The 24,676-nt window shown below is 38.8% G+C and overlaps 1 protein-coding gene across 1 annotated transcript; it reads left to right on the top strand.

Moving 5' to 3' along the window:
* The first annotated feature begins 610 nt into the window (after window positions 1–610).
* On the top strand, window positions 611–16,701 carry LOC114098982 (cell cycle control protein 50C-like). Its single transcript, XM_027943194.1, has 7 exons — window positions 611–802; window positions 2,577–2,687; window positions 5,348–5,449; window positions 6,178–6,265; window positions 6,674–6,814; window positions 12,413–12,622; window positions 16,514–16,701. The coding sequence occupies exons 1-7, from the start codon at window positions 611–613 to the stop codon at window positions 16,699–16,701; spliced, it is 1,032 nt and encodes a 343-aa protein (XP_027798995.1).
* Window positions 16,702–24,676: the final 7,975 nt, after the last annotated feature.

The raw sequence follows: 24,676 nt of genomic DNA, 5'->3' as shown, positions 1-24,676 counted from the left end.
ATGAAAAAAAAAAAGGAATCTGCTGAAATTAAACGTCTGTGTTCTACAATTCCTTGTATGCTTCTCCCTTCCTCATTGTCACAAATAGCAAAGCTGGCTATCTGAGAGCATTTTTCCAACTCGGTTTATACACACATTAGGTGACAGCCAGATTTGAAAAAAAAAAAAATGACAGCCCTAATTTATCTTTATGTATCCCAGGATCTGAGCAAGTTCTTCAAGATAAATTTGTTTTTCCCATTTCAGGGAGGGCTTGCCTTGAATTAGTCACCAAATTCCAGAAATAGCCCATAGTGACTACTTCTGTGTGTTTGTTGCCCGATGTTAATTTCTATAGACCTTGCTGTGGACTATCCCTTCTAGGTATGGCATTTAGCACAACAAGTCTTTCTGAGCCTGGGTAAAATATACCTAGCAATAGCTGACTGAAGAGAGCTCTGCTCCTGATGAATATCAGATCTGGTTAAAGAATAAGTCCAGGAAGTAGAAAAGATACTGCAAAGGAAGGGTTCATGTAATTCTTCCTGTAACATTAACACTATGTGGTATTACTATGAGTAGGAATGTTCTAAATGTCCCAGAAGTGTGTCTAGTCTCCTACAGGATCAACATGGAGAAGGAATTCCAACATCACCTCTCCAGAATGCCAGAGAACTCAGCCATAAAGCAACAAAAGCTGCCTGCCCACCGGCTCCACTTCTCAAACCAGGCATTCTTCACTATATTTTTTGCCACAGGAGCATTCTGCTTTTGCATAGGTATCATCCTTTTATTGTCTGCATGGAAAGTTCAGGAAATAGAGGTTTGTCCTGGCTTACTTTTATTTATTTATTTAGTTAGTTAATTATACATACTGGAGATTGAACTAGGAGTACTTAAGCACTGAGCCACATCCCCATCCCTTTATTATATTTTATTTAGAGACAGAGTCTCATCAAGTTTCTTGGGGCCTTGCTAAGTTGATGAGGATGGCTTTGAACTTACAATCCTTCTGCCTCAACCTCCCGAGCCCCTGGGCAGCCCCTGGGCAGCCCCTGGGCTTATAGGTTATGTGCATCACCACACCTGGGCCCTCTTACTTTTTTTTTCTCCCAAGTTATAGGTGGATACAATACCTTTTAATTTAGTTAGTTAGTTTATGTGGTGCTGAGGCTTGAATCCAGTGCCTCACACGTGCTAGACAAGTACTACTGAGCTACGACCTCAGCCCCCTCCATCTCACATTTTAAATGCAATTTCCAGGAATTTTCAACTTTAGGACTATAAATGGGAATGATTAGTTAAAGGACATGGTGCCTCAACAGGGACCTAGATGAGCTTGCAATATCCCTCTTTCAGCTCACCAGTACAGATAGCAATAGAGCCCATGTGGTTGCTTTATTTGTCCCTTTTACCTATTAATGACAGTTGCCCTCAAGCTGGTCAGCTCAGCCATATTTGTGTGCAAGGGCCTGGCAAAGTCAGTTGCTTTTTACACTGGCAGAGGAGCAGGCATGCCACTAATAGAGGTAAGAGGAGTGCCAATGACAAGGATCCATGAATCGCACTGATAAAGAGCAAGAGCCAAAGATATGGGCCTTCAATTTAAAAAAAAAAAAAAAAGTGCATTTTTATTTTAGTTTCTTTATTAACATGTAAATATTATACATATTTATTGAATACAATGTGATAGTTTAGTACATGTATACAATACATATTGACTCGTAAAACTTAGAAATAAAGAAACAAGCAGAATGCAACACCATTTTCAAACTAGATTTATTCCACATACATCAATAATCATACTTGGAACACTTCTTTCTCTGTGTTTGGTCATTTGGGGTAATTTCCTCTGTATGCCATTTAAAATAACCCATTGATATGAATGTGTTTTTTTTTAATTTTTAGTTTTAATTAGTTACACATGACAATACAATGACCTTGACATATCATACATTTGAATCAGATGGGATATAATTTCTCATTTTTCTTAGCGTACAGGTTGCAGAATCACATTGGTCATACAGTCACGTATATACACACAGCAATAATAATGTCTATTTCATTCCACTATCTTTCCCTTCCCCCCCACCCCCTCCTCTCCCCTCCCATCACTTCTTCTCTCTACCTAATCTAAGGTAACGCTATTCTTTTTTTTTCCTCATCTTCATACACGTATAGATATGAATGTTTTTCATACAATAAAATGGCAAAACAGTGAAGCAACTTCCTCATAAAGGTGGTTAGACTCAGACTATAAGCCCAGTTTTCATGAGTCACTGACTAATACCTTCCTACTGACACTTCTTTATGATCAAGAGGCAAGGCTTCGTCCCAACAGGACGCATGAGAATGCAACAGAAACACTGAACTCCAGGCAAGTGACCAAATGCTGCCAGGTCCTCAAATGAAAGGCTGCACGAAGGCCCACTCCCCGTGAAACACCCTGGACCACTTGCCCTGCACAGCACGTGATGCCCATCAGTCAAGTTGAAGGCTCCATGCCCCAGACAAGTTGAAGACTTTGGTATACTTGGGACTTGATCAGAACTCGTGTAATTTTTAAATTAATAATTGTTCTTTTTCCTGCCTGACAGATTAATTACACAAACATTTGTGAAGATTGTGCTAAAATGCGGGAAAATGCCTTAAATTTTGACAAACAATGCACCTGCTCCATTCCCTTCAACCTTCAAAAGACTATGAAGGTTAGTGAAATTGAAGAGTTCAGTTGACTTTGTGCTGTTATACTTCTATTGAACTCTCCTCCGTAAGTTGACAATTTCCATCAAATGGTTAAACAAAACTAAAAAAAAAAAAAGTATTTAAAAAAGAAAAAAAGGCAGGGTGAGGGTGACAAATCTTGAGTTTATGACCCCCCCACACTCCTTGTATTATTATTCACCTTTGTTCCTTCATTTTTAAGTTTTAAGACTCTTTACCTTCCCAACTTTGTAACATGATTCTTAAAATCAATCAAATAGGTTTTATTTCAAATGTCAGCACAGGAGGTAACTAGAGATCCTTGAATTCAATCACTCATTTTGTAATGAGAAAATTAATGGGCTGGGAGGTTAGGTGACTTGACCAAGGTCACAGAGTAAGCTAATGTCAGTGAGACTTTCTTGGGAGATCCCCTCCATGAGATATTCCCCATATGTAACTGCCTAATCCCAAAGAGACTCTTGGCCTGATTGTCAGGCACTGTAAGACATGGCAAAGAAATATTGAGAAGTTCCTGCTGAGTAAAGTCGTATTTGTTAGTCTAGGTCCTCTGAGAAGAAAAAACCAAGACAAAATGAGACACACAAGAGACTTTAATGGAGGGATGCCTGAGAGGGAAATGAGAAGGGAGCTGGAGGCTGAGAAAGCTGCCAGACCACAAGACAGGTCTGACCCTAGGGAAGGAGAAAAGTTAGGAAATAGAAGAGAAAGGGGGAAGGGGCAGAGGTGAGGAGGGTTTTCAGGAGATGATGATGGTTTAGGTTTGGAACCACCTGGGTGTGAGGTAGGAGCAGCACCTCCTTGGGGTGGAATGTTCAGCGGGAAACTCAAGAGAAAACCTGCCAGGACTAAGATCCATCCCATGTAGAGAGCCATCAATGAAGAGGAGGAAGGGGAACAGGTCAATGGGAGCTTGGTGCAGTTGAGGGATACAGAGTCCAGAGGACAGAATAGGGCCTTGAGATACCTTTGAGGAGTTGAAGGAAATGCATTTTTCATTTGATTAAGTCAGGAGGACATGAAGAAAGCTCTTCTCAGATCTACTGCAGAGAGTGATAGGGATGATCTCAACTCCTGTGCTCTGAAATCAGTGTTTGCATGAAGGCCATGCTCCCCAGGGTCCCACAAATCAGGGGCTAAGCACAGCAGGGATACTGAGGTAGGCTCTTCCAAGAGAGAAGATCTATATATCTATATATCAAGAAGATATACTTAATAAAGGTAAGCCTTTTTATTTTGAGATACAGGCCTTCATTATTTTGAAGGTATGTGGTATATTAATTATAAACAACTACATTGGACATTTCCATGTGTGGTGTTAGTAAAATCTGTCTTATTTCTGCCTGGTGATTTCAAGAGGCTTGGTTTGTCACCATAAAGGTAAAATCACAATGGTAGCCTGTGACTGAACAGCCTTTTACAATAGCACACATGGAAAGGTATCTCTCATGGCAACAAGGCTACTTATTTTTAGGATGAAAATCACCTTCTTAGCTGGGTAAGGTGGTACATGCCTGTAATCCCAGCAATTTAGGAGACTGAGGAAGGAGAATTTCAAGTTTAAAACCAGCCTACACAACTTTGTGAGACCCTATCTCAAAATGAAAAATAAAAAGGGGCTGGGTAAGCAGCTCAGTGGTCAAGTGTCCCTAGGGAGCTGGGCACAGTGGCACATGCCAGTAATTCCAGCAGCTCAGAAGGCTGAGGAAAGAGGATTGTGAGTTCAAAGCCAGACTAAGCAACTTAGTGAACCCTAAGCAATTCTGTAAGACCCTGTCTCTAAATAAAATATAAAAAAGGGCTGGGGATGTTGCTCAGTGGTTAAGCACCCCTGGGTTCAATCCCCAGTACCAAAAAGATTGCCTTCTTTTGGATCAGTGAGTCATTCCATCTGTGTCCATAGCAGATGGCTTACCTTTCCTTGAGTAATTATTACATGCCAGGTACTGTGCTAGATCCTAGGGATAAAAAGGCAAAATATCCAGAGGCTGACAACAAGAAGCAACTAGTCTCAGGGCTGGGGTTGTGGCTCAGTGATAGAGCACTTGCCTAGCATGTGTGAGGCACTGGATTCAATCCTCAGTACCACATAAAAATAAATAAAATAAAGGTATTGTGTTCATCTACAACTAAAAAGTTTTTTTAAAAAGAAGAAGAAGCTTCTAGTCACATGGCTTTTATGTGCCCAGTATGCACAGACACCTAAATATGCTTAGTAGCTCCAATTTTGAATAATATTTCATATATTTGCTTTGAAATTATATGACTTTAGGTGCCTACCACAACCCCTAGTGAAGTGTTTTTCCTGATATAGCTAGGAAATAACAATATTTGTAAAAACAAATTTTATATATTGAAAATACAAAGCCTGGTTATAAAAAAATATTTCAAGGCAAGAGAACAGTAGCCCTTATGAAAACTTTACAAATAGGTTATTTAGTCATTACAATAATGTCTATAGACCAGGACTTCCCAGTAGTGATTGTTAAGAATTATTTCTTGGGTTTCTATTTTCCAAAAAGAAACTTTCAATTCCCATTAATTTTTTTAAGTACATTTTGTCTTAAAAATTTCTGTCCAAGTTTATTAACATTCCAGTTAATTTCTCCTACTGTTTGTTTCTTCTTACTTTTCTCCCATTCAGGGTGATGTTTATATGTACTACAAATTGTATGGCTTCTATCAGAACCTCTATCGCTATGTCCTATCCAGAAGTCATAACCAACTGATGGGTAAGGATTTAATGGTAAGACTTTATTTAATTTTTTGTAATATTCTTTTTATTTTTTAAACCAGGGGGATTTTTTTAGTCTAAAAGGGGATGAAAAATAAACTCAAAAGTTAAGGTTTAATAAAACAGTAATGCTTATTTTGTTTTTGCATGAATTAAGGAGCTGGATATACAGGATAACTGTTATTGAGAAAGAGTACTGGGGCTGGGGATGTGGCTCAAGCGGTAGCGCGCTCGCCTGGCATGTGCAAGGCGTTGGGTTCGATCCTCAGCACCACATACAAATAAGATAAAAATGTGTGTCCACCGAAAACTAAAAAATAAATATTTTTTAAAAATTCTCTCTCTCTCAAAAAATAAATAAATAAATAAATAAAGGCATTGTGTTGTGTCCATCTACACCTAAAAAAACAAAACAAAAAAAAATGTATCCCAGCATTTAGTGTGATAGATAGCATAGCCACAAGGTTAAGTTTCTTCCTACAGAACTTTTGGTAAGCTATGGATTATTAATGAGAAAAGAAACACATTTAGATACCCACATAGGTACATGCATATCTCCAAAACACAAAAATGTCCTTGTCTAAGTGAACCAGAAGCCTGGGAAAAACAGATAGTATTCCAAAATACTGGTCTGTTTCAATAAAACAGGGTAGGTTGATCAATGTTGCCAATGTTCCCTCTTTCAGTATTCTAAGAATTTGCCAAAAGCATTTCTCATTGCTGTGTCATCTTGCATCCAGGATGTTGAGGACTGTGCTCCATTCAAAGTAACCTCCAATAAGATCCCCATTGCTCCCTGCGGTGCTATTGCCAACAGCATGTTCAATGGTAGGTGACTTTTTTCTATCTCTGTGATGTTCCTTTTCCGTAGTGTATGACTTCCTAGATATCCAGGACATAATCCTTGCAGCTGAGGGGCAGGTTTTTTTTTTTTTTTTTAATGCTGTATGTATTATCCTGGTTAAGCCAGAACACCGATGTAGTAAATTCTTCCTTGCCAGAAATCTGAAGGAATGGTCGGAGAATACAAGTTAGATGGAGCTCAAGAGTATTTTTCAATAATTGCCTCAACTTCAGCTGGAAAAAGAATGGTCTTGTGATTCTAGCATCTATGGCATGTAGGAGTGTTGAGACTGCAAAAAAACCTTTTTTTCATCTATTCTGCATTTTGGTTCTACATTTTGAAAGGTGGCAAAATTACTAGCATGCACCTCTGATACAACTTTTTTTTTTTAGATACCATAATCCTTTCATATACCCGTTCGACATCTGAACATATCCAAGTTCCAGTGCTAAAGACTGGACTTACATGGTGGACAGATAAGTACGTCAAATTTCAGAATCCAAGTTTCAGAAATCTCTCTGATCATTTTATAGGTAAGATCTATACAGTAGTTCAATATTCTAACCTCTTTACAAAAACTTGTTTTGAATGTGTGGAGAGAAGTTTATGAGTCCTTCTTATCTATTTCTTTGACTCCTTTTCACTTTAACTCTCCCTACTGTGTACATCTCCTCCATGTACCTACTAGAAACATGAAATGACTGGTTCTATTTCCTCCCAATTTACCATCAAGACAAAGGCAATGTTTTAAGAAACTTGCTACTTCAACTGAATTCAGGATGATCATATAATTTATCATCCAAACTGATGCACTTTTGAGAGTAAAAGGGGGCACTAGAACAACTAGCTATATACTATTTGGAGTTTTCATTTACTGATCAATAAATTGACATAACATTCATAGACCTATAAAATAATTGTACTAAAATCTACTTTCAAAAATGCAGTTGCTTCAAAAATCAAAATAACATACAAGTGTACAATAAAACAACTTTTAGAAAAACTACTTTAGTTATTATCTAAATATTACAAGACAACAAAAGTAGGATGTTTATTCAGGATACACATTCACCTTATTTATTCTGGATATAATTTCACAATTTCTTGGCCAACAATATCTGTCTTTATATATGCCCCTATATTTTTAATAAACTTATTATTTTTACTGTAGCCTTAGTTTTAATTCTTTTTTTAATATTTGTTTTTTTTTAAGTTGTAGTTGAACACGATACCTTTTTTTAATTTACTTTTATGTGGTGCTGAGGATCGAACCCAGGTCCTCGCTCATGCCAAGTGAGCATTCTACCCCTGAGCCACAACCCCAGCCTCTAATTTTAATTCTTTCACAAAAATTTTCAAATCTTTTTAAATTTGAATTTTTTAGCTAATCAATTTGAAATTGTTAATGCCTTTAACTGATTCTTCTCTTTTGACTCTAAACTGTTTTATTGAGAAAATACTCTATAGGTGACAAGATACTCACAGACAATTTGGCTAAGTGGAAGAAATTCTCAATTTCAATTTCTTTTCAGTAGAATATTCTAGTATTTTAATCCAAATATTTTCATCAATAATGGTTGTTGTTTTTACTTCATATAGTCTTTTTTCTACTTTTGATTCTTTTGAATGTATTACTAAATCTAAATGCTATAAATCTTAGACCTTCTCAGTATCATTTCATCTAGAACAGAAAATTTTATCCAGTCCAGGGCTATCAAAAGTCTTCACATGGGGCTGTGGTTGTGGCTCAGTAGTAGAGCACTTGCCTAGCATGTATGGGGCACTGGGTTCGATACTCAGCACCAGATAAAAATAAATAAATAAAGATATTGTGTCCATCTACAACTAAAAAAAAAAAAAATATTTTAAAAAGTCTTCACATAAATCAAGATGTTCCAAAGCATAGTTATAGAATTTAAAAATTATTTGTTTGCTTTAACACAGTTAGAATTCAATCTTACTTGCAAGCTTGGTTTTTAATAATTATAGTTCATTAAATCTTCAAAAATTTAAGCTTTTTGATATTTAATATTTCAGACACTTCAAAAAATTTTTTAACTATTTTGAGCAAAATGCAACCAAAATTAGAAGATTCATTTACAGAAAAAATTCAAGATCATTGTAGGACACACCATCTGATATACAAAAACATTCCTTAAAAGTTCAAGTATTTCTAAAATTCTTATCCATGGTACTGTAAGTGGTATCATGCTGAAATATGTTTAATTTAACATGTGTCATTATAAAAATTTTGCAGTTCAGTTTCTTAGTAAATATACAAAAATAATTAAATTTGTACAACTGCAGCTCTTGTTTTGATTAATGAGATATTGTAGCTTGCTAGGATACAATTGTTAATTATATATACACAATGACCAATTTTAAGTACATTTTTTTCTATGTCGATTTCTCAATTTACCAAGAGTATTATCTTTACTTACATCATTACAAAACTACATTTTATTATGTCACTACAAACCAATTTAAACTTGACTCTTGAAGCTTTTAGCTGAGTTTATAGTAACATTTACAATAATGTTGGTGGTTTCATCTTCAATGATTGAACTTCTAAGAACTTGGCTTTGATTCTATGAGGAATTAATCCCCCCCATCAAACTATTATAGGTAATTTACCTGATTTCTATATGTAAGGACATTCACATAAAAAAAGGCCTCATTTAACTCTTTACAAAGTTCCTCTTGTGCTAATGGAGTCAACACATTAAAAGCTTTTCTTTGGTTACAAAAACTATCTGTAATAGAAAAATGAAACTAAAAGAAATTCATCTGATGTTAATAAAAAGTCATGCTCACAGTGATACATAAATGAACCATTGTCTTTGGACATAATCTTTTAAAAGTAAGCAACAATCTTTTGAAGCAAATTCTGATGTTCTTCAGCAGATTTATCTCTTTAGATTTTCATATGGTGTGGGTGTATTCATCAACTTCCTTAAGAAACTCTACTCATTTTCACATTAAACACATACATCCCACTTTTTAGCTCTTCACAGCTAAAAGGGTTTATTAACAAATAAAAAATGACATCAAACAATATAGTAGTTGTACAATTACACCATAAAATAAATAGAAAAAAACACTTTTGCAAGAGAGTTCAAACTCCTCTCAGCAGGAGTGCTTGCCATCTATTTCCCACACATTCATCATATGCACATAACTGAACCTATAATTTCCCACGTTTTCCACTGACCCCACTGATTTGCACTCTGGCAGCTTCACACAACTCACAGGCCAAAACAGAAACTATGGGCTAGCTGGCTGGAATGTGAAACAGCTGGCAGAGGTCACAGGGATAGCTTATATTAGATTTTGACTGAAAGTATTCCTGCTCATCTTTCACATACAATCACAAGTTAGTAAGTAGGCCATTCATTGCATATGGGCAGTTCACACACTACTAGTAAAGACCATGCCTGAGAGCTGGTGGGATGAAATTGTATGTACACTGTTTATCTGTAGTACATGCTAAATCAGATGGGAAAACAGACATAAATTGAGACTGTTCTCAGCAAACTAGCATGTGTGGTCACTGTGTCTATAATTCAGTTACCAGTTTTTGAAAGGAACTTGGCAACATTCTGTTGTTTTGTCTTACCACATAACCATAGGCCTATAACAAAAAGGGTCCTTGGCTTTCTCTCAACTCCTGCTGCACTTTGTTCTTGCTTTTAAGAGTCACTCATCACATTGTACCCTTCTTTTTGCATACCTGTCTATGAATTCCTGGAGGAAGGAGATGGGTTTTATGCAGGTTTGTATCTTTGGTGCTTGATACACAGTGAATAATCAAGAAATGTTTATTGTTGAATGAATAGATAAATACAAATGACCCAGGGAACTTGAAAAAGAAGGATGTTTGTATCTCTTAAACCATGTTTCTTACTTATACTCTGGATGCATGGGATGGGGTGGGATTGGGATTGGGAGTTGATAGGAGAAAGCACCTTTGAACTTGCTTTTTGTTTTTTCAGTGGTCCTGGGGATTGAACCCGGGGGTATTCTACCTCTGAGCTACATCACCAGACCTTTTTAAAATACTGAGATGTGGTCTCGCTAAATTGCTCAGGCCACTTCAAACTTGCCATCCTCTTGCCTCAGCTTCTAGAGTTACTAGGATTACAGGCATGTACCACCATGTCCAGCCCTTTGAACTGGGTGCTTCTAACATCTGTAGCCCACAGGACATTCCACCTTAGGTCATAATCTCAAGCCAAAGTAGAAAAAAGGTGAGGTCCACAGTGCAGGCACCAAAGGCAATTTCAACTTTGAACAAAATTTTTTCTAGCAAAAGTGATTGAAGTTCTTGGGAAGGGGCAAGATAGGCAGGCTCCACAGTGTTTACAAAGGAAGATTCTCCAGCAAAGGATTATTTCCAGAGGAAGTACAATTGTATACAAACATACTTCAGCAGATTAATCCAACCAAATTTAGCATATGCTTTTATAAATACCATAGCCCATGCTTCAAAAACAAGTCTGGATTTATTTTTGGAGGGATTTAACCCAGGGTGCTTAACCACTAAGCCATATCCCTAGCTCTTTCTTGGTTTTATTGTTTGTTTGTTTGGTTTTTAATTAATTTATTTAGAGACAGGGTCTCACTGAGTTTCTTAAGGCTTCGCTAAGTTGCTGAGGCTGGCTTTGTGATTCTCCTGCCTCAATCTCGTGAGCCACTGGCATTACAGGCATACGCCACAGTAATTCTGGATTTTTTTTTAGTAGGAAATACTTTAGTCAGAAGTCAGAGTTGAGAAAGAGTGGTTCCTTTTTACCATGTGCACATCCTACAAGTAGAGCCAGTTTTATGGAAGTAAAAAAAAAAAATCTACCCTAATTGACTAACTCTTTAAAATCCAGTGTGGTTTTTATTACCAACTTCTGTCAGATTTAGTTGGAATCCTTCCTCCTTTTTTCAAGCATTTATTGAACACCTACTATATGTGTCAGGCACTGGCCTAACTGGTTGGTAATGGAAAAGCGGAAGAAGATGAGACTGTTCTCATGAGTTCTCTGCAGAGTAGAAGAAAGACATGCCCCCAGTTGTGGAGTGGGAAGTGTGAGAATAAGAGTGCAGTCAACAAACGTGTCTCCTGGCACTGCCTTCCACCCACTGCTTCCAACATTCCTCCAGCATCCTCGCTTCCTGGCGGGATGAGGCTTGCTATTCCTGGCCTCTGCACCTCCACCCACTTTCTAATTCTTCCGCCTTATCAGCTTTGAGCTTTCAGGAGCAGTGCTGGGGTGAACATCTATGTGAACCAATCTTCCTGTGCTTTCATGGCTATTTCCTTAGAACACATTTCTAGAAGCAGAATTTCTGCACCAAAAAAACATATGCAAAATAATAAAGCTTTTCATGTATATTTTTAGATTGCAATATCAAAGATGGTAATCCACATGCCTGCTTCAAATAAGAGTTTCCCTTCCACAGCCTCCTCAATGCCTGTCACTTTTTTCTTTAAATATTAACCAATTTTTGGATGGAAATAGTGTCTTGTTTTAATTTGCTGTCTTCAGATTACTTGTGAAATGTTTTTTAAAAATATATTTCCTGGGCTGGGGTTGTGGCTCAGCAGTTGAGCACTCGCCTAGTACATGCAAGGCCCTGGGTTCGATCCTCACCACCACATAAAAATACATAAATAAAATGAAGTGTTGTGTCCAACTACAACCAAAAAAAAGTTTTAAACTATATTTCTAAAAATAAATAAGTAAATAAATAAAATAAAACATAAAAATTATATTTTCCATGATGATACTACTGAAGACAATATCATTTTGTTCTACCTATTTTTCAAGGTTTTATACATGTGTAATATAGTTAAGGCATAATATGCATATATTTTTATATTCTACACTTTTTTTTAACCCTATGAAATTATCATGAGTATTTCCTTAAAATCCTTAAGGCCATTACTTTTAATTGTTGCATATTCAGATAGCTTTCACACACACACACATACACACACACACACACACACACTTTTAAAAGTCTGATTTCTATTTCTCTTTCCTCATGAATGAAGTTCTTTCATTCTCTACATCCTAGGGAAAAGTGAGGAGATAGATAGGTGATTTTTCTCTACCATTCCCCTTGTTTTCCTCCCTCAGGAACTGAAAAGCCCCCATACTGGCAGGAGCCCATCTATGAGCTGGACACAAGTGATCCAGGAAACAATGGTTTCCTCAATGATGACTTCATTGTGTGGATGCGGACCGCTGCCTTTCCTACCTTCAAGAAACTGTACCGTCGACTCTATCGAGTAAAATATTTTTCTGATGGCTTACCTGCTGGTAATTATACTTTCGACATATCCTATAGTATCCTTTTATACCACTTTTCTTTCTGAAGATGAAGGAAAATCTGGTTACTGGTTGTTGAATTCTTGCATTTTATACTTTGGTATTCTCCAAATTTATTTACCAAAAGAAAAAAAGTGCATTTCTCTCTTATAGATAATAGTGTGGAGGGGAGGAAATACTGTCCCCTACTCCTCTAGGGTCTTCATTTAAGACTGACATAAGACATTAACAGGAGAAAAAACATCCAAAATTTATTTGCACAGATGTAGGAACATTTTCAGGTAAAACAGGACCCAAAGAAGTGACTAAGTGTGTATATACTAGGTTGAAAAGAGTGGCAATTGTGGAGAAGTAATTAGAAAAATAAGGGTTAGTTTAACCAAGTTTGTTTATACAGATGCCCCTTACCCTCAGCTCCCAGTCTTTAGTGATAAAAACATTTCTTCTCTCCTGTTGTAGGAAGGGCATCTTTCTTCTTCTGTTTTGTTTTTCAACAAGCATAAAATCACTTGATTTTATTAATATTTAATATAACCAATGTAAAGCATAACGAAGTTATCACATACATTGTTACATTAACATTTAAATATTACAAAATAACATTAGGGAAGGGCATCTTTTTAATATTTATTTTTTAGTTATAAGTGAACACAATATTTTCATTTATTTATTTATTGTTATGTGGTGCTGAGAATTGAACCCAGTGCCTCATGCATGGTAGGCAAGTGCTCTACCTCTGAGCCACAACCCCAGCCCAGGAAGGGCATCTTTCACATGGAAGTTTTATCTCTGTTTTCAGGAAGAAATTGGAGGTAGGAGTATCCCTCTTTTACTTGCTGTTTTTCAAGTGTCTTCAAAATAATAGGTTAAAGAGGCATATTTTGGGGTGCCATATCTCCAACTTCAACTGTTATACAGCTATTTGTTACCATGTTATATACTTAAATTTTGTACTTTTTTTAAGGACTAACAGCTAATTGCAGTATCAGGTAAAGAAGTCCATATAAGCATGAGTAACAAAAGTTCTTAGGGACAAAGCATTTTGTTCTCCAAGAAAAGAAAGACTAAATAACAGTGCCTAGAGACTTAAAACCTATAGGATGGGGATATGGAGGATTCTGAAAGTAAAGAGATACAGTTTTGATAAGAAGCAAATTTGAGATATAGACTAAAAATAATAGAGCCAGAACGGTGGTACACACAGTGACTTGGGAGGCTGAGACAGGAGGATTTCAAGTTCAAAGCCAGCCTCAGCAAAAGAGGCACTCAGCAACTCAGTAAGACCCTGTCTCTAAATAAAAACATAAAATAGGGCTTGGGATGTGGCTCATTGATGCAGTGCTCCTGAGTTCAATCCCTGGTACAAAAAAAAAAGTAGCGACTGAGAATATTTTATTCTAGGCAAAAGTATCAGAGCCCAAGGGCACCCTGGACTCAAGGAACAAATCCAGTTAATCCAGCCCACACTGGGCGGGCTATGAGCTCTGCACTGAAGATGCTGTGTTTGTCCCTCCCTTAGGTGCTGAGCCAGCAAGTGGGAGTTGGTGCCTTTGTAATAGACATATGGTCCAGGTTAAGAGACATATGCCTTAATAGAGATCAAGAATTTTTCCACTTAATTTAAAAATACAAATGTAACTCTTTTTTTTTTTTCCTGTACTGTGGATTGAATCCAGAGTTGCTTAACCACTGAGCCACATCCACAGTTCTTTTTAAATATATCTTTAAAGTCAGGATCTCACTAAATTGCTGAGGACCTTGCTAAATTGCTGAGGCTGGCTTTGAACTCACCATCCTCCTCCTGCCTCAGCCTCCTCTTTGGGATTACAGACGTGCACGCCCAGCATAACTCTTAATTTAAAAACAAAAAGGATTTAACTTTAAAATGGCACCAAACACTGTCTTTAAGAGGTTATAAATTTAAACATTATCTATACTAACTCTAATTTTCAGAGTTAATTTTAAATTCTCTTTACGACGCTCTCTGAGGGAAAAAAAAAAATTCTCTTGGAAGTAGAATCTTTCCTGGTCTTGTGCACAGCTTTGAAGCTTCAGCCCAAACAGGCATGGGTACATCTTGCAGCATATCAGAGTTAGTAGCTAGTTGTTTGGTGGGACCCCACGCAGACTAGAAGTTCCTTAGCACACAATTGTTCACCTCCCAAGGAGGTTGAATGAGAAATTTTAGAGGAAACATAAACCATGAATGACTGCGCAGGCTCCAGTTTCCTACTACATGTTTTCTTCTTCTCTCCTTCAGAAAGTATATGGATATCTCTGACAGGGGAGTGGTGGCTTCAGAAATGTCCCTGCTAATGTGACAACATCTCTGCCTCCTAGCTTTTTGCCTCCTCTTGTAGTCATTTGCCTTTAGCTAGTTCCTTTAGCGCAGGGTCTCTAATTCTATTCTATGTACATAAAAGCCACAAATGTCCTCTCTTGTGGAGCATTATAGGACAGATGCTGTCATGTATAACTGATGAGAACAAACAAAAAATAAATTTTAAAAAGAATAAATCGTAGAAGATTACCTTTTAAGGGAAATGTCAGCAAAACTCCTTTCTGCCTCAAAAAAATTTAAGTGAGTTAGGAAGTTGCTTGACAATTGCCTCTCAAGTTGGACCCCTGATCCCAACTTGTGACTGCCTTACCAGTAAAGTAGTTATAACTGCATTCAAGAAGTTGGAGGTGGGGGAGGCACTGCTGCCGGCATAATGCATTGGGACGAGTTGGAGCTGGGAGATGAGGCAGGAAGGCCGTGTTCCAAACAAGGGACACCACTGTTCCTCCTCTCTCTCTGGATCTGGTTTCCATCATTCTCAGTCATGTTTTAATGCTGATCACTCTCAAGTCTTCCCCATAGACCTTCAATCCTGAGCTTCAAGCCTACCATTGTACTACCTGGGGTGGCCCTACTGTGAATATTATCCAAGCAACCCAGGGGTCTGGCTGAAAGGCAAAATACAGCCTGGGCTGCAGACAATTGCTACTACTAATAGAAAATATGATGTTCTCTGTGTGAGAGAGGGACCCCTCCCGACACCAAATGGAAATGAGGGAGAAGACAGGCATGCAGAGGGGTTTAGGTGGCACTCAGGAACCTGGAGACAATGAGAAAGTCTGATGTAGAAGAAAAAAGAGAACTAGTTTCCTAACATGTTTCCTTGTGCCTTTAAATAGCGTGTTGCCAAGTGATTTGAGGCCTTTTAAGAGCTTTGCTGGGAAATACCTCTGTCCTCTGCGTTGCTATGAGAAATCTTTGTTTGTTTATTAGTTTCATTTACAAAAGGCACCAGATGTTTAAAAACCTCAGGCCACATACATAATCAAAATGACATCATTAAAATGCTAATGATAGCAAACCCACTTCAAACACTTTCTCCCCAGCAGTGGGGATACTGGCCTTTGCATACCCCAAACAAATGCACCATCTTTAATTTTCCCATCAAAAATGCTTTGCCATCTATCCTATTATTTTACTTACTTTTTTTCCCCCTTAAATCCTCCCCACTGAAAAATTTCCCCTGAAGCAGGAATTCAAAGTTTAGCCTATTAAGGAACTTAACCTCCCCTGGATCTCTTGATTCATAAATAAAAATTTAGGTTTGCTGTATATGACTTTAACTTCCTTGGATTCCTCAGAGTAAGTGAAATATGTTTGTCCATTATTCAGCTGTCTGCAAAGTCATTCAGATTATGACTATATAGAAGCTAGGCTTGTTTTTACTTAATTTTATTCCAGCAAGACACAGAATACTTCTTGATCATGTTGAATCATATGAAACTAAATATTAAACCATTTATTTTACCTACAAAACAGCAATTTTATATGATTTAACCTAACATATTCTATGTGTGCAATGGTAGAGATGAAAGGTACTGTGAAGGATCCTTAACGGGTCTTCTTAGATTTTCCAGTAACCAAGTTCCAAGGAGAAAAATCTGTCATCCTTTCCACACTGTCATGGAATGGAGGTAGCAGCCTTTTCTTGGGACTTGCCTACACAGTGACAGGAGTATCTCTGTGGATGTCTTCCTTTGCCCTGATGGCAATTCAAGGGAAGATTAGAAAAAAGAAACTGACCCATCGTCGTTAAAGTCAAGATTTACAAAGGAAAGCAAAGAATAGAAATGGGAAGTGAAGTAATAGAGCCAAAGGTCTCAGGCAAGGTTTGAGATGGCTGAGACATTTCAACAGGGGGAACTGGATTGACAGAACCAAAACCATTCCAGACAGATAAATAATGGGAATTTCAGAGGTGAAAGAGAGAGGAGGAGTCGGGGGAGGGAGAAAGGCATAATTGTGTGTAATAAATGTCCTTGGAATGAGGTTAATAAATCATCCTTGTGCTCTAGACCAAGTCTCAAGCATTTATTTGAAGTCCTCCATGCCTGACGATGAGGGAGCAGCCTAGAAGAAGGCCATTAAGATGATGCAAACCTGGGCTCCCCAAAAGTAGGTAATGCTTTCAACTATCAGATCAGCCTACTGACTGGTTGAGATTATTTTAGACTTCCCAAGAGTAATTGCTGAATTGAGAATCAGAATGATTTTTGAAAATTGATTATTTAAATTATTTAAAAACTAAGTTTTTTTCTAAGAATAGATCAAGCAAAGGCTATGGCACCCAGAATATAGCCAATACACGAAAAGAAGGGCCAGGATTTTCCTTAAAGTTATCCATGTGGCCAAGAGGGAAACACTGAAAGTGACTGATTCTCAAAAATTGAACTCAGAATGTTGAGGACAAAAAAAAAAAAAAAAAAAACACAATTCTAGAACTTATATTGGGATGACAAGTTCTAAGGTACAAATGGTAACATGGATTTTATGATTTGAATTACATGTGTGGAGGGAGCGTCTCAAGGTTCAATTTTAAAAGGTTTTAATTCCTGCCAAAACTCACTTACAGGAGACTGGATGGAGTGGAGTGCCTGGCAAAGCTACCAGATCACAAAGCCCCACAGATTTGGGTACCTAAATGACCACAGTATTATACCTTTTTTTGGTGGGGGACGGGATTGAACACAGGCCCCTCACACGTTAAGCTTTACCACTGAGCTATATCCCCAGTCCTGACCACAATACTATGCTTTCTAAAACATTTTTTGTATTAATTTTTTGAGGTGGAAGAGCTTTACTCTGTGATGATTCTAGGAACAGAACTGCCATTGTTAAAAATGTAGTACCAACATGTAGGTCTCTTTAGGAGCCAAGAAAGCCTTTCTTTGTTACAACCTTTTGCATTCACAGAAAAATGCAGCTGGAATTGTTTCAACACCCAACTCAGAAATCTAAGACTCCAGTCCTTTCTCACCTCCCAGGTGGAACCAGTTATCTCTGGTGAGCAGGTATGGTAGGCTGCATGATGCCCCCCTACCTCCCACCAGCCACTAAAGCTAACCACATCCAAATCCCTGCAGCCTGTACATGTTATTCTACTTGTCGAAGAAGACTTTGCATACATGTGTGATTCAGTTAAGGATACTGATATGAGGAGATTATCCTGGGTTTTCTGGGTGGGTCCAAGGTAATCACAAGGGTCCTTTAAAGAGGAAAACAGGAGAACTGGGGAATAGTGGATGTGACAACAGAAAACGGAAGGTTGGAGCACTGAGAGGAAGGAGCCACTCTCCAAAGATGGCAGACAGCCTCTAAAAGCTGGGAAAGGCAAGAAATGATTTTCCTCTAAAGTCATCAGAAGCCCTGCCAACACTTTGATCTGACCTCCAGAAATATATAATAAATAGATTTATGTTGAAGCACGGAGCATGTGGTAAAATGCTAGAATATGTCAAGAGCAATGGTTGCTGGTCTTAGGTGACCTATCCAGGGCAGAGTGCTAGGGCAGAGTGCTAGGAAGAGACAGAGCTCATGAATGAACCAGGCCCACCGAGGTAAGATCCTGGGCTCTTGGCCCTTAGCCCACACTCCTCAGCATGGTGCTGATTAGGAAAGGCATAAACACTCTCCTTACGTCTCAACCTTGCTTGTTCACTTAAAGGATGCTGTATTAGTCAAGGTTCTACAGAGAAGCAGAATCCATAAAGGTGTGTGTGTAGAGTAGATAAACACTCAGATGTATTTTTAAAAATTGGCTCATGTCCTATAATCCCAGGGACTCAGGAGGATCACAAGTTTGAGGCCAGCCTCAGCAACTCAGTGAGGCCTAAGCAACTAAGTGAGACCCTGTCTCAAAGTACAAATTAAAAAGCACTGGGGGTGTGACTCAGTGGTTAAGTGCCCCTGGGTTGTTCAACCCCTGTTTTTTTTGTTGTTGTTGTTGTTTTTGTTTTTAATGGCTCATGTAATTGTAGAGGCTGGCAAGTCCAGAGTCTGATGGATAAGGCCTGCTCAGGAAAGACTTGCAGTCAAAGTCTGAAGGTATCTTTCTGGGAAACAGGAGCTGCTGTTGCAGATGAAGACTAAAGGCAGTCTACTGGAAAGCTCCCTTTGACTCTGGAAAGGTTAGCCTTTCCTTGTATTTAGGTCTTCATGTTGGGAAGCCCTGTCTGCTTTACTGGGTTGGGTGCCCATCTCACCTAAGAACACCCTCACAGAAACATCCAGAGGAAGGTTTGACCAAATATATTGGCACCCCATGGCCCAGCCAAGTTGGCAAGTAAAATTAACCAAAAAGGCATCTGTGTTCAACAAATAGTCAAGAAGTTTTCCAAAGAAGCCCCCTTCGTTTCACTTTGTCTAGAGCTGGCTTACTGGGAAGGATCTATACAAAAACACAAGTCATGTCCATGAGAAACTAAAATACTTGAGAAAGATAAACAGCCAGAATTTATGCCAGAGCAGACTCTGGTTTGAATGTCCTGCTTTTCTAACCCAAAGTCCATGCCTTCAAAGGAGTTTGTCCTTGCAGGACTGTTACCTGTTCTAAAATCCAGAGCCTTTCTCCTTGACCCTGTCAGAGAAGAGCAGCATCACTCACCTTCTCGGCCCTCCCCACAATGGACAATTGCCTTTACTGATTTTCTTTATCTTCTGTTCTACTCTCGCCACTCCCCTCACTTTGCTTTCTCTCCTTAAAAATTTGTTCTTTTTAGATGTACATGACAGTAGAGTGTATTTGGACATTATGCATACATGAATCATAGCTTATTAGGATCCCATTCTTGTGGTTGCACATGATGTGGGGTTTCACAGGTTGTGTATTCATATAGGAACATAGGAAAGTTATGCCCAGTTCATTCTATTATCTTTCCTCTTTTCATCCTGCCTCCCTTCCCTTCATTCCCCTTTGTCTAATCCAATGAACTTCTTTTCTCGCCCTCTCCCCTTATTGTGTGTTAACATCCGCATATCAGAAAGAACATTGGACCTTTGGTTTTTTTGAGATTGGCTTATTTCACTTAGCATGATAGACTCCAGTTCCATCTATTTTCGGGCAAATGACATAATTTCATTCTTCTTTATGGCTGAGTAATATTCCATTGTGTATATACAACACATTTTCTTAATCCATTCATCTATTGAAGGGCACCTAGGTTAGTTCTATAACTTAGCTATTGTGAATTGAGCTGCTATAGATATTGAGGTGGCTGTGTCACTGTAGGATGCTGATTTTAAGTCCTTTGGATAGATGCAGAGGAGTGGGGTAACTGGGTCAAATGGTGGTTCCATTCCAAGTTTTCTGAGGAATCTCCATACTGCTTTCCAGAATGGTTGCACCAATTTCAGTCCCACCAGCAATGTATTAGTGTACCTTTTTCCTGATATCCTCACCAATATTTATTATTGCTTGTATTCTTGATAATTGCCATTGTGACTAGAGTGAGATAAAATTTTAGAATAGTTTTAATTTGCATTTCTCTTAACTGCTAGAGATGTTGAACATTTTTTCATGTATTTATTGACCAATAGTATTTCTTCTTCTGTGAAGTACCTGTTCAGTTCCTTTATCCATTTATTGATTGGGTTATTTGGGTTTTTGTTTTGTTGTCTTAAGTTTTTTTGAGTTCTTTACATATCCTGAAGATTAATGCCGTATCAGAGGCGCAGGTGGTAAAGATTTTCTCCCATCTATAGGCTCTCTCTTCATATTCTTGATTGTTTCCTTTGCTGTGAAGAAGCTTTTTACTTTGATATCATCCTAGTTATTAATTCTTGATTTTATTTCTTATACTTATTGAGTCTTATTGAGCAAGTCAATTCCTAAGCTGACATGACAGAGAGTTGGGCCTACATTTTCTTCTAGTAGATGCAGGGTTTCTGGTCTAATGCCTAGGTGTTTGATCCACTTTGAGTTGAGCTTTGTGCAGGGTGAGAGACAGGTATTCAATTTCATTCTACTACATGTTCATTTCCAGTCTTCTCAACACCATTTGTTTCTCCCATGTATGTTTATGGCACCTTTGTCTAGTATAACTGTATTTATGTGGGTTTGTCTCTGTGTCTTCTATCCCATTGGTCTTCATGTCTGTTTTGGTGCCAATACCATGCTGTTTCTCTTACTATAGCTCTGGAATATAATTTAAGTCCTGGTATTGTGATACCTCCTGCTTCACATTTCTCGCTAAGGATTGCCTTGGCTATTCTGGGCCTCTTATTTTTCCAAATGAATTTTATATGACTGCTTATTCTATTTCTATGAAGAACATCATTGGAATTTTAATAGGTATTACATTAAATCTGTATCACAGTTTGGGTAGTATGTTCATTTTGACAATATTAGTTCTGCATATCCAAGAACATGGGAGGTCTTTCCATCTTCTAAGGTCTTCTTCAGTTTCTTTTGTCTCCCTGTAGTTTTCACTGTAGAGGTCTTTCCCCTCTCCTGTTAGATGGATTCCCAAGTATTTTAAATTTTTGAGGCTATTTCCATCACCTTGCTTTTGTCTTCTTTCTCTACTTTTCTAATTCTTCATCCTTCTCTCTCTCTCTCTCTCTCTCTGTGTGTGTGTGTGTGTGTGTTCTATGTTCTGTTTTTAAGACAGGCTCTCTGATGCCCAGGTTGGCCTCAAACTCCTGGCTCAGACGGTCCTCCTGGCTCAACCTCCTGAATGCTGGGGACCACTGAAGGTGTGCACCACTGTGCCTGGCTCATCCCTGGGTTTTTGTGAACTGGTTGGTGAAAGCCTGGAAAATGGTTTCTACTCTTCTTCTTTCTCAAACTCCTGGCAAGGATACTGGAAAGAGGGAGAAAAACTGAGCATGATATCAAGAGAAAAAGAATAAAAATAGAATCAGCGAGAGCTTTTGAGCGTGTGTTTGTGTGTGAGTGTATAAGTGTTTGTAAGTATGAGTGTGTGACTCTTTAAAAACTCAGGGTTTTAAAATGCTTTTTACCTTAAAACAAAATCCCTACCTTGTGTAACAAGTTCACGATGTTGGGGTGCCGGCTGTGAAGGGACTCATCCCACCCAGGTCTTTGTTCCTTCACACCTGCTTGCACTCACCCCAGATTTGAGAATCCTCCCATGCTCTCCTTATCTAGGATTCTCTCATTTTTCTGTATGTCAGCCTGGTGTCCCCAAGGGAGGAAAGGGAATGCTCCCCCAGGACTGTATCAGGCCTCCAACTTCCTCCATATAGCTCCAGAACACCTGGGTCAGAACACCCACTGACTTGGACAAAGCAGCTCTCTCCCAGCCTGCGCAAAGGCCTTCCTAATGGCGGTTGGCATTTCATCTGCTGTGTTTCATGCTGCAGGCTTTATTAACCAAATGTTAATAAAACCAGCTTTAGACAGCTGCTCGTGGTTTTCCTTTGCAATGCGTCCAACAGAATCCCTTAGCGCTGCAGCCTGTGGTTGTCAACATTTTTGTCTCTGGATGTTCATAAATGATTATGTTGCAGAGCAGATTTCTGCTGGCTTCTCAACAGGGTGAGGCACAGGGAAGCCTATCCCCCTTCTCAGAGCCAGGAGAGTCACTCAGGGGCACAGGACTGGCTCACAATTCCATTGGTAACTCAGTTTGGGTTTGGCAAGCAGAGGGTATCCCTTTCAAGTCCTTATTAACCAGATTTGTAAAAATGTCGTTCTCCTTTACCTGGTTACTGGTAACACTTCATAGTTAACTGCATTTAAAGTCATGATCCTTTTTTTTTTTCAATCTCAATCCCCCTTCCCTTTAAATGGTTATCTGTTAAAATGCTTAGAAGAGAAGGGAGTAAAATTATGAGATTTAGATTACCGTGATACAGAGAGCAACAAGAGCCACTCATTTAGAAAAGGGGAAAGAAAACTTTCCTGCAGAGAGTCAGGCTTGTACAGTATCCCCGTTCTCATCCTGTGGCAGCCACAGAATAATTCAGTGCTACTCTGACAAATGTAGGAACTCTTCAAAAAGTCTGGGGAGTGAAATATTGTCTTAACAATGATTCTTCCTTTTCTGATTAGCGGGGAGCCTGTATCCTGCTTCCAAAGGCAGGATCCAGTTTTCTTATTCATTTTCACCACAGTTGGAATGGAAAAATTGAAGTCATTGCTCTGATGGCAAAACACATCTTGTGGCGCTCAGAGCCAGCAGTCGGTACAGACAGGCGCAGGCAGGGTGCCTCTTTTCTCTGTGTAAAGAGTTTCACTCTGCGGAAACAGATGATTTTCGGTGCAAGCTCATATTGTACAAATGGCATGGTCTTTTTATTAAATCTCTCTTTTACTTATAAGAATATCTCAGTTTTTTTATGACTGACATCTCTGGTCTTAGCCATAAAAAAATGTATTCCTCAATCTAAGGTCAGGAACTATTTGCGGGGTTGGGCGGGGGCAGTCAAGGAGATGCCAAGGGTCTGTGGAAACCAGAACTCCAAAGAATCAGAAGGGGTGGAAGAGGCAGCAGTGTCTTTACATAGGGAAGATTAACAATACTTTTGGATTTCCATCTTTCTTCTGAAGCTGAGAAATGAGGAAGGAAAACTGAAGGGGAGGAAAGGAGATTTGAAACAAAGAAAACTGATGTGGATTGAGCCCTTTATGTGCCCAGTGCAGTTAGAGCTGCCTTATCCACACTGCTGTATTCATCCTCACAATAATCGGGAAGATCTATGACCTTCCAGTAGTCACCTCCCTCACTGTTTTGGTTTGGATGTGAAGTGTCCCCAAAAACCCCACGTGTGAGAAAATGCAAGAAGGTTTGGAGGAGAAATGATTGGGTTACAGCCTGCACCTAATCAATGAGTTAACCCCTGATGGGATCAACTGAGTGGTAAACGGAGGCAGGTGGGGTGTGGCTGCAGGAAGTGGTTCATTGGGTGTGGGCTATGGGGATATATTTTGTATCTGGAGCTTGGAGACTCTCTCTGCTTCCTGATGTCATGTGAGCTGTTTCCTTCTGCTACGACTCTTCCTCCGTGATATCCTGCCTCACCTCAAGCCCCAAGGAATGGAGCCTGCTGTCTATGGATTGAGACCTGAAATCGTGAGCCCTAAGTAAATCTTTCCTCCTCTACAGTTGTTCTGGTTAGGTCTTTAATTCACAGCAGCAAAAAAGCTGACTAAAACACTCACCCGCCCCCAGCCCCAATCAAAGTCTACTTCACATTGTGAATGTTAAAATGGCAGGTACCTATTTTACCTTCGTGTTGACAAATGACTAAGGGACTCAATTCTAAGGGGCATAAAGACTAAATCTATTTGGGGCAGTTTGGGTAGTAAACATTTTCCTCCAAAACAAAAGAAAAAAGGAGGAGAAGGAATGCGAAGAGTTATCTTGTCACCTTATCTGCCCTTGCCTCCCACATATGATTGCAAGTGCACAAGGACATGATTCCTGGAGCTGCAGCAGCCATCTTGCAATCAAGAAGTGAAAAATATTGGGGCTGGGGATGTGGCTCAAGCGGTAGCGCACTCGCCTGGCATGCGTGCGGCCCAGTTCAATCCTCAGCACCACATACAAAGATGTTGTGTCCGCCGAAAAATAAAAAATAAAATATTAAAATTCTCTCTCTCTCTCTCTCTCCACTTTCTCTCTTTAAAACAAAAAAAAATCTCAATGACACTTTGACAGAAATGAGAAATCTATCCTAAATTTGCGTGGCATCTCATGGACCCTGAATAGCAAAAACAATCTAAAAAAAGAGACCAGAGTTGGAAGTCCTACATTCCTGATTTCAAA

The sequence above is a fragment of the Marmota flaviventris genome, chromosome 8, assembly GCF_047511675.1.
Source record: "Marmota flaviventris isolate mMarFla1 chromosome 8, mMarFla1.hap1, whole genome shotgun sequence".
Lineage (NCBI taxonomy): Eukaryota > Metazoa > Chordata > Mammalia > Rodentia > Sciuridae > Marmota > Marmota flaviventris.
This window is presented reverse-complemented; position numbering and strand designations above follow the sequence as displayed.